The 11161-nt window shown below is 45.9% G+C and overlaps 1 protein-coding gene across 1 annotated transcript; it reads left to right on the top strand.

The window, feature by feature from the left end:
* The first annotated feature begins 3289 nt into the window (after window positions 1-3289).
* On the top strand, window positions 3290-7978 carry LOC137676698 (purpurin). The gene is made up of 4 exons (XM_068423682.1): window positions 3290-3406; window positions 4887-5023; window positions 6580-6692; window positions 7752-7978. Exons 1-4 carry the CDS (start codon window positions 3290-3292, stop codon window positions 7976-7978), a joined length of 594 nt encoding a protein of 197 aa, XP_068279783.1.
* The last annotated feature ends 3183 nt before the right edge of the window (window positions 7979-11161 follow it).

Here is an 11161-nt window from a genome sequence, read left to right as displayed (position 1 = left end):
AGGGGGGCTGCTAGGAGTAGCAAATCCAAAACTGCTGCTGCTGTATTTCACAGGATAGAGCAGAAGATAAGATTAATCATCTTGTCTGCATACCTGTTTTACTGCAGGCCGTTAAAACTACCAGTTACTCTTGTGCTGAGTCCAGTGCACTGAGTATATGTTTTATTTGGTAAGGCCACTTCTTCTGTTAAAAAACAGACAGTTTTAATGAGCAGGTCTGTAACAGGCCCTTCAATATCTTCTTTGACAACCAGACCCTGCAGTGCACCTTTGTTTTTATAAGATCTGTTTCATGTTACATCAAATTTAACAGGCTCAGGAGTATGCTTTGAAGCCTCCCTTTTTTTCCTATGCCTATCACAAACTACCATAATACTGTGAAAACGAAGGTTAGTTCAATTTTGTTTTCTTCTTGCTCCAAACAGCAAATAATGCAGTGACAGATGTTATGTTCACCAACCAAAATCTTGTACTGTGATTAGCTATTATTAGCATGTCTCTAATCCCCAGGGGATTAAGTGGTCACCTAAGCATGGCTTCGAGTGTCACCTATGTCTCACACGGACATAAACTAATCTGTTTTGTTGGAAACAGATGAAGTGATAAGTGTTTTGAAGCCCTTCTAATTTACAGAAAACACTGCAGTTCATTCTTTCTCAAATCCCCATGTCAGGGTGGAAAAGCACACTTCTGCACTCGGATTCAGTGTCAGGGGAAAGTCCTCTGAAAATCCTGTGGGCATCTAGCCCTCAAAAAGCAGTTTAAGAAGTTACTTTTTCTGTCATTCTTTAAATGGTCAAGCATTTTAAAGAAATTAAATGGGCTTTCTATCGATTTTCCTTTCACTTCTAAATGAAGTAAATGCTGCTGGTGAAGAAGATGCAAGTACAAGGAGCGTGTGCCAGGGGAGCTGAAGGTAGGCAGCACAGTGTGTGTGCAAGGCCATAGGTAAAGAGTTGTGACTGAATTAACAGAGCTGGTTATCTTCACACTCGGTGCTGGAGGCCGCCAGCCCTGTGCAATACTTTCAGGGACCCTGCTCACCCCTGGAGCACAGTACAGATGAGCAGACAGCTGTAGCTGAAGGATTAGGTTGGCAAATGGCTGTTTGGCTTCTTTCTAGAAAATCAGGTCAAGGGGTCCAGGCAGGACGAGGTAGATCCACATCGCCCAGGACATGAAGCAGATGGTACCTTGTCACAGCAGCTGGGTGTGTGCCATTTCCCCATACTGCCAGGTCTTGGTGTCCCTTCATAAACTCAGCCAAAACACCCAGGGAGAACAAGGGGCCGTTGTGCATAACACTGGCCAGCCTCAATCTTTGAAGCCACGCAGATGGCATGAACAGGGTACACTCAGTCCCTCCGTCAAACATGCGCCTGTGAAGTATCGTTGCCTCCCTCTAAAATGTAAGTGGAAGATGCACAGAGGCCAAAGCAAAGTTTCCTCTGGCAGCAAGCATTGACTGTCTTTCCCACATAATGGGCAACCCTAAAAAAGGTGCCTGAAAAGTAAAACAGTTCACACCAGCTACAGGGCAAGGTTACGTGCTTCTGTTCAGGAACTCCTGGGCAAACGGCTGTAAGTGATCCCTGCACCAAGTCCAATGCATCCAGAAGGCTTTAGCCTTACTCTGAATGTCCAGATCGTTGAATCAGTACCAGGAAGTTCAGGACTCCCTGGGCTTACTCCATAGGAACTACAGAGTCATCCCTAATGGGTATGTCCAAGAGCACCCAGCAGCCCCGTGGTAGAAGTAACTGCCAGTGCTGCAACTCCTAGATAAGTGTCTGAAGTCTTCAATCTGCCAGGTGAGTCTGGTTAGAAAGAGTATATGGGCAGCCTTTGCAGTTGTGGAAATTCTTTGGGTATTTGGGGAAATTGTAAGAATGGCAGGCACAGTTTGCTACCAAAAATGTTTTTCTAGCCATTTCTGGCTTCTCATCTATTTGTGCTTTATTGCATCCCCATGGAAGACTTTCAGGAAGAACATCTTGAGAAGGAGAGAGTTATAGTATTTATGTAACTGGAAATGTTGATAAGATGAGCTGGGAAGAATGCATATAAAAATATTTCAGTGCACAGGAGAACTGGGGACTCACAAGATTTTGATGTGAACATGAAGGCAAAATCTTTATTTTTGCACTTTTTTTTCCTCAAGTAGATAATGCATAACAGCTTTCTACTCTTGTAAGGATCACCTTAATTTGATGATGCAGATATTGGAAGACTTAATTATATACCTACTCCATGCAAGTTGTCAAATACAAACACGTGCCTATGCAGGTGAGTATGTATAGTCCATGAGTTTCTCTGGTTAATGCTCTGTGCTTATTCTCCTAACACGTGTTAGAAGCAGAAAGACTTCAATGAGACAAAGGTGTAGTACAATCACATCAGCAGACTTATTAGCTTTCTGGGCAGCTTTTTCCATTATGTAAAAGCTGTGTTTGTATTAGTACAGCAGTTAGACCCACCGGTGTGAGGATTACAGTTGGTTTTTACATAATGGATTATCCAAGATTAAGTGTTTTATTCAGGCACACGAGCAAAAATAACCAATTAGTGACTTTGCAGAATCATTATTTAAAGGCAGCTGGAGGGCAATTGACACAAAACTCTCCTGCTGACTGCAGCCCAAAGACTGAAGCAGAGTAGTCTCAGGGATCTCCACGTCTCCAGGTAGGTCTCTTTTCAGCAGAGGCGGGCCAGATTAGCATATTTTGCAGCAAGAAAGTGCAGCTTGTATGGCAGCAGCTGGGAACAGAGTAGCTGCTCGGGTGTTTGGAAGTCCTGGGTTGGTAGCTCAGCTTGGATACTGCAGCCAAGTTTCAGGTAGCTGTGTTTTATCTTGGCATCAGAACAGGTATTGAAGGTTAAATAGTCTGCAAGAATGTATATGCAGGTGCTGTCTTCCCAAAGCTTAAGAAACAAATATGCTGAGATACAGATGAGCCAGGATACCAGACGAGACAAATAATTCACATTTTTATCAATTCTTACCAACCTTATCCAGAGTCTCACTTGATTTATAATGTAAATATATCATGAACCACAATACTACTACTGACAAGCAAAATACTCCTGCAAAGTAATTGCCATTGATGCTCAGTTTTGGCTTGATTTAGGCATCACAATGACCCAGTGGTTTCTCAGTGGAGGAGTTCGTAGTCTACTCATCATGGAAAGAAACTAGTTTTAAAATGAGGGGATGTATCTGTAGGCACAGCACTAGCTACCCATATTTACTGCATGAAATAAACCTCCGTGTTTGCTTTTGTCTTGCAGAATGAAATACTCACAGTATGTTTTCCTGGCCTCAATCTTCTCTACTGTTGAATACAGCCTAGCTCAGACCTGTGCAGTGGAGTCTTTCTCTGTGAAAGACAATTTTGATCCAAAAAGGGTAATTATGGTTACTTCAACAGTATATGTGAAGAAGCTTCATATATAAACTGTTTTTCCAGGTTATGGGTTGTGTTAATCTAAAGGGGTTCCTTACCAAGAAGTTAACTTCTTTCATATGCTGTCTCTCAGACACTGTTCCTGTAGCTTGCTTTTCTCACTACTTGTTTAACCTTCTCAGCATTATGGTAAAACCGGCCTTGAAAGTCAAGGATGTTATTCTGGTAGATGTCATCTTCTGTTAGCTCAAAGCTCAGTACAGATCTCAGCTTTGAGTGGTCCTGTGAATGAAACAATTAAGATCCCTGTCAGAAAGAAAGCCCAAACACATGCCCTGGGAGACTTGCATCCACCACCAACCATTCTTGGGAGTCATAGCAAACTGAAGATTTATCTAGTTGGGTATCCTGAACACAGACTGACTCTTGTTTAAACACAGCATTTAACCTGCCTGCCTCTGAAGAGGAAATCAGGACTAACTTGGTGTTGGAAAGGTCCAGACAGGTGTGCCAGTACCTATTTTGACTGTTCCTCAGCAAACATCACTTCCAGCTGCAGCTGGAGTGGGGCCAGTGCTTCCTCTATACAAGATGAGCTTTGCTGGAAATAAACCTATGTCTGGGGAGAGCTTTGGGAACACCGCAGTTTTAAAAAGTCAAAGTTTTTCTCAGGCTCCTGTATTTGGCAATTAGGGACTCCACTTCAGGCTTAAGCACATAACTTGCCAAGCAGATCTCATTAGATTCACTGCAGAATGAAATTTAATACAACAAAGCTCTGCTTTCCTCAACATTTCTACTGTTGATGTTAACTTTTGAGGGCCCTACTGTCTGCCAGTCACCTGCTTATATCTTGTTTTGATTTTACTAAATACTGCTTGTACATTTTCAGGGACCCATTTTTTCCTAGAAATTTTCTTCCCCTTAATCTCATTCCATGTCCTTCTGCTGCTAGTCTCCCCAACACATCCTTTCCTCCTCACAGTGCACAGAATCATCACTTTCTGCCTTGCTGGGTAGACCCTTTTCACCGTTGGAGATCTACTGTGGCCCCCCACAGCCACAAGAGTGTCTCCAGCCAGCTTGTTAAGGTCTTTGTAGCTTCAATTTGGTATCGTTGATGGCATCTTCCACAGAAAAGCAGGGGCCTGAATGGGAGCAGGGAAGAACAGGCCTGACTCCCAGCAGGCATTTTGGGATGGGAGAAGCTTTCAGTGTGGGGTCACTGTGACAGGAACTTTTCACATAACAACAAGTACACACACACAGAAGTGTGGAGCTGCTAGACCCACTCCTCCTGGCACAGAGGCAAGGGCTCGTCAGATGGCATTGCAGGACCTGTGTGCTACACACCCACTCAAACTCAGGCTTTCTCTGTAGGCCAGGCAATGGGTAGTTAGAAGGGCACTATGTTTACAAAAATGCTTTTGTGCTAATCTTGCCATGGTGATTAATCCAGATATTAATAGTCTTTCATGTTAGTATGCAGGAAAATGGTATGCCCTGGCCAAGAAGGATCCAGAAGGCCTTTTCCTTCAGGACAACATCTCTGTTGAATACACCGTGGAGGAAGATGGCACAATGACAGCGTCATCCAAAGGCCGAGTGAAGCTTTTTGGGTGAGCTCTCTTGACTCTCAGCTCTAGCTGCTGCCATGAGGTACTAGAGGAGGGGGACATGGATGGTGATGTATCCTGAGCACACAACATGACTGAGTGTTCTTCATCAAAAAGGGAAGCTCAAACAAGGTAATATATTAGAAGCCAGAGGTTAGACACTTTTGAGTCCTGGGTTACGTCTCAGCCTGGCTCTGTTCTGGGTCCATCACAAAACTACTGCCAGAAGTTAATTATAAAGTCAAGTCTTGAATGATAGAGCAGTTAGGGAAACTAATTTCAACCAAGAGAGATGAGCTAGTGAAGCCTGTGGGGCTGTGAGGGCAGGACAGCTCTCATTTCACTGCGAGGTTCAGAGGAAGGAGAGGACTGTAAGTGAGCATTACTTTCACAGATCTTTCAACACAGTGTTGGATGGACTTCTGAGGAAAACACATGGTTAACTCTTGGATGGCATTGCGATGCCTGAATAGACAGATGGAAGGAAGCTTAAGAGTGTTGCCTGTTGGTCATGGTCACTCTAAGGAATTACAGCTTGCATGGGGATTAAATAGCTTTCTGAGTGTAAAGAAGAAGATCTGGGGCTTCCAGTAGGCTAGCACTAGTTCTGTCACACACTAGCTACCAAAACCTGGCTAACTGAGTGAATAATGGAGTAGAGCATGGGGCTATGAACTTTGTAAGTCTTAACAGCACAGCACCCCAGGATATTTTGGGATGGGGCAAATGAAGCTTTGCAGGCATGCCAGATAGTGTGGGTGGGAAAATTCCTGAAAGGACTCTTCAGAAATCAAGTGGGCTCTCAAGGCTGCTGGGGACTCCCTTCTGCAATGGCAGGGTAAAGAGGAAGTGCAGTCTGTGCAAGGAAGGGGATGAAGACCCGTCCACTGTTTCACAAATCCAGGTAATGCTTGACAAACTGTGCTAAGACACAGGTGGTATTCAAAGCAAACAGGTGCCAACTAGAGAAGCGCAATAGAAGAAACGGATGATGAAGATATGCTATTCAGGCACCTGTGGAGTTCCCACAACCTGTGTGAAGACCTTTAACTAGCTTGGACAGCAGAGTGTCTGTAATTATTTCCGTGCTTGTAACAGACATCCCTGTGCCAACAGAGCTAGGAAGGGTTAGAGAGGCAAGCCAGTGAGCCCAAATGAGCCCAAATGCAGGTCAGCTCACTCTGCAAACTGCTAGCAAGGAGCCAAGAAATGACGTCCATCGTTTTGCTTAGTGTCTGTCTGCTTGTACAGAAATGGGTGGTAAAAAGCCTGCTGAGCTGAAGGAGTGTCAGAGCACTGCCCCAGTCGCAGTGTAGTTGCACAGCAGAGGGGGGAACCAGACAGCAGCAATGCACTGTCAGTGATGGGGGGGTGTGTGTCACAGATTTGCATTACTTAATGACAAACAGTGATTTTTGCATTAGGAAAGGCCATGCCCATGCCTGGGGCAGTTGTGCTGAACTGTAGCCTGGTTCTTGCCTGAGTCCTGAGTGAAGGACACCCATTGGAAGCTCATATGCCGCAGGGTTTTACCTTCAGTCTCATGGATCTCTTTGCAGGTTCTGGGTGATCTGTGCTGACATGGCTGCTCAGTATACAGTACCTGACCCAACCACTCCAGCAAAAATGTACATGACCTACCAGGGCCTGGCCAGCTACCTCTCCAGCGGTGGTGAGTGAACTTTTCCAGCCCCCAGTGTTAGTTGATAACTTACAGCTGCCCAGATTCGTGTGTTTCAGTATATGAGCAGATTGCTCCAAGTGGAGACAAAACATCCTTTTGGGGGGGGGATGCTTTATCCAAGCAGTGCTTTTTATCTCCACAGAAGGGGCAGAATCCAGAGACTCCCACCTATAAACCATATGTATTAATAGGGAAGATGCAGCTTAGTGGCAATGGGCCACGCACATGGATTTTGCACAGCCAAGTGGGGTGCTGAACCTAGGGAAGCAATACTTCCTGGGCTCTGCAGTTGTTATTATAAAGGTCCTGAGGGTCAGTCATCCTTGCACTTCTCACAGCTAATGGGAGGCGACATGTGGACCCACACCTGCACTCCAGCAGCAAGGCACAGCTCTCCTCAGAGAGACACAGCTGGACTCAACAAAACGGAGCTGTTAACTGAAGTCCCCCTTGCAGAAACTGCTTTTGCTGAACCTCAGTTATGCACCCTGCACACCCCATACATTGTGCCCAGGTCTCCCATAGCTGTGGGACTCCAGCTGTGGAAGCTGGGCAGGACTTGGCCTGCTAATGAGTAAGAAAGAAGTACATTCACTGAGTACTGGCAGGTAAGCCACACCAAAATGCGCTTAGTTGAGCTAGGCTGGAAAACAGAGGCATGTTCTGCTGCAGCTCCTTGTATAGGAAATGTAATCTGAATGGCCGAAATATAATCTGTATGCCACGCTTGAGCGAGAAACATAAAGCGATATTTTTGTCATTGAAAACCTGGCAAGTCCTAGTCCTCTTAATAATTCTAGCCTAAGAAACCAAAGATGAAAATGCACTGAGCATCACGGGGAGAAATACGGTCTCAAGGTGTCCTGTGCTTGTCCCAATTCTTCAGTTCATGGTGTGCAGATAAACTGGATGGGGGAGGTGACTTTAGATCCTTTGGGAAGCTATCCCTGCCATGTGCTGAAGTGAGGTGTCTCTCTGTGGGATGACTAGGTCCACCTCTGCTCTGTTTTGCCCACTGTGACAAACGCGTGTGTTCTGATGTTTCAGGGGACAACTACTGGGTGATTGACACTGACTATGATAACTATGCCATTACCTATGCCTGCCGCAGTCTAAAGGAGGATGGCTCCTGCGATGATGGCTACTCCCTGATCTTCTCACGCAACCCCCGTGGCCTCCCCCCAGCCATTCAGCGCATTGTGCGTCAGAAGCAGGAAGAAATCTGCATGTCTGGCCAGTTCCAGCCCGTGCTTCAGTCAGGTACTTTGGGCTAATTAGCAAAATCGCTGAAATGGCTGCCCTGCCAGCTTGTACAGTAGGTGATTGCATTTGCTGTAAATGCGACAGAACTGTAGCAAACTAAGCTGTACTCTTCTAGCAACTTTTTTTAGTGTTATAAGAAAATAACTGCAAAGGCAAGTCCACACAAGGGAGAGAGCCTCTTACAGGGTGGTTCTGCAGCCTTCAGTTTGCCCCTGTAGGAATCCTGTGTGCTGGATTGTTACTCTAATAGATAGGATAGGGATGGGTGTAACAACCTGGTGTTTCTGGACTTGGAAATACTTGTCTTGGCCACCTGGATAACAGCATTTTGCCTTAGGTCTGTGCACTGTCCTCCAGGAAAGGAGAAGCTGCCTCCAGGAAGGAGCACCGTCACTCTTCTTAGCTCCACCATGATTTGTGTCCTGGGCGATATGAGTAGCAGAGACAAGGGGCTCTGAGCAGTCATTCCCACTGTGTCTTCTGGCAGTGGGAGTCAGCAGTTGTGACACATAACATGTGAACAGAGCATGTCTAAGACTCCTTTTGAGACAACTTTTTCTCTGGAGGCATGGGAGTTGACTTTCTAGCTCATATGCTGTCCATGAGATAGGCCCATAATTTTTTAGGGCTATGTGGAAGACAGAAATTCCTCCTTCATGGCAGCTGAGTGCCCACACCCTTCACACACACACACACTGCCTTGCCTGGAGATTGGCCCTTTACTAAGCCAGGCCTGAGGACCTGGTCTGCAGGATTGCCACAGTAACATGTGTTCTGCATTGCTGGACAAGAAATAGCAGCTAAAACCTCCTGAACAGCACATGGTTGCATGAGCCAGTCCTCCACTACAGAGCTGGCATCACCCAAGGGTATGGGACTGGTATAGGTATCCCTGCCCCAGGCCCCTCCGTATTGCTTACTGTAGCGGAGGGAGGGTAGCTGGTTTGTGGGCTCATGCCTAGGTGCTCACATAAGCTGAAAACTCATGGCTAGCTGGCACTAGCAAATGCTGCACAAGTGCTATGCCACCAGGCACAGAGCAATGCAAACAGCAACTTTTGCACCCTGCCATCCTGATCTTGTACTGTGGTTCAGAAGTACCCTAGGAAGGTTGTAGCTACAGCTTCACTGATGACTAAAGGGCTGTTTAAGCGCTTCGCAAATTTACTTACAAGGACTAAAGTTTACTTTTCTTTCTTTCCAGGGGCCTGCTAAAAGTATACTTCTGATCCTATCCTTAAGCACAGAAACCAGACCTCTTGGTCTTGAAGTTGCCACCCAGCTAATGAAAAAAGAAAATAATAGTATGGACTAGTGTGTTTTTCCTGAAAAACACATGAAAATGTTGGGGTATTTGTAAACTGTGTGCAATACAGTATTGATATTTGAATTTTCAAGGGGATACCTAACGCATCATTTGTCAATAAATGTTTTTTAAAAAAACACCTCTGGAACTGCTTTTTGTTACCTGCTGTCCTATCGGGGAGTAGGAAGAGCAGGGCTGCTCACCGAGGGGACGTGAGACAGCAGCCAAGGGTGGCCCCAGCACAGGCAGGGCAGTCCCCTTCCCTGGCACCAAGCAGGGGGAGCAGGGCAGGGGTGGTGACAGGGACAGGTCCCCTGACAGTGCTGATGGTCAGATAAATACATGATGACAGGGAAAGTCTGGGCTTCACCTGGGAAGTCCAGCCAGTGAGCAAGAGCAGCAAGGCAGAGGGCAGGGCACAGGTATGCCTGCAAGGTGGCTCCACACAGGACTAGAGAGTGGGTCAGGGGCAGAGCTACCTGCAGCAGGGCTCCCAACGGGGCAGGGGACTGGGCTGAGCTGAAGAGGGTTTGTGGACCGCGGGCAAGGGGTATGCAGGTGGAGGTCCCAGGTGAGGCTGCGCAAAGCCACAAAGGCTTGTAGGTGCCTGCAGGGCCCTGGCATACACAACATACCTCTCCCAACAACATTTCTATTTAAATTCCGAAGCTAAGAAATCCTCTTCCACAACAACTCTTAGCTGAGGCTGATAGTGTGATTCTTGCTGCCTGGTAATATCTTATGGTTATTTCTGGTACATCTGGATACTCAAAAATCTGCACAGAGTATTTCTAATTAGCCCCTGAATCACAAATGCAATAAAGCAGATGTTCCTTTCAATAACACTCCGATATTGCTTTAAATGATCAGTTATTTGCATTTCTAATGGCATAGGCAGTAATTTACTCCCCACTGCCTTCATAATTCAGCCTCCAGCATCTGAGAGGTATAGAACTGAGATACAGAACTGACAGGTTTTACGGCCAAGAATTTCATAGATAGAGGGAACCAAAAGAACAGTATCTAGACAACTCCTTGTAGAGAAAGGGTAACCCGAGCCAGCATTTTTGACACGTGTTTCCCACTACTCTTAGTAAAATCACATTCACTTTGCATGTTTCCTATGAATAAAACTACTGGTCCAGAACACCCCCAGCACCCTGCTGAACCCTGCAGTTTGTCAGCAACACAAATTTTTCCAGGTCATAATTACCAAGCACAGAGGGAAGACCAAGCTGAACAGTCCCCGCTCCTGAGGCTTTCAAAAGGTATGTGGCACAAGGCTGATGATACTCACTAAAGACCTTCAGAGCACTACACTATAAAACCACTTCTGCAAGATGCTTGCACAATATCTTATCTACAGTATGCAATGATTAGCTACAGCATCTGTTGGAAGTAGCATAAAAACCACTGACTAAAGACTCATCTCCAAGGCCAGAGACATTATCCCAGGGATGCAGGGAAGTCCCTCAAGCTTGTGTTTCCCAGGATTTCCAGGCGGGACTCCTAAGGGTCTCAGCCAGCATTGAATAAAGGTGTTCCTTGTTCTTCTGGTCTAGGGAAAGCCACTCTGATGGGGAACAAGATGGTGAACTACCATCTAAAACTAAGGACAGAAACAGAAGAGCAGCAGCAGGCAATGCAAACAAAACAAACACATAGAGATATCGAGTGTTGAAAAAATATCAGCCTTTTGTGCTGGACTAAGTGCAAGGTCAGTGCATTGATTGAGTGTTCACTATTTGTCCCCCTCTCCCATGAGGAAGTATTGGGGTGGAGATCTGTGAACTTAGGACTTGTATCACAAGTGATTAGACAACACTAACCCCTAGCTGAAAGGAGCCTGGCCTTTGGCCAGGACTTTCAGACCAATACTACCAGTCCT

The sequence above is a fragment of the Nyctibius grandis genome, chromosome Z (genome assembly GCF_013368605.1).
Source record: "Nyctibius grandis isolate bNycGra1 chromosome Z, bNycGra1.pri, whole genome shotgun sequence".
NCBI lineage: Eukaryota > Metazoa > Chordata > Aves > Nyctibiiformes > Nyctibiidae > Nyctibius > Nyctibius grandis.
Note: the sequence above shows the minus strand (reverse complement) of the source record. Positions and strands in the feature narration are given on the sequence as shown.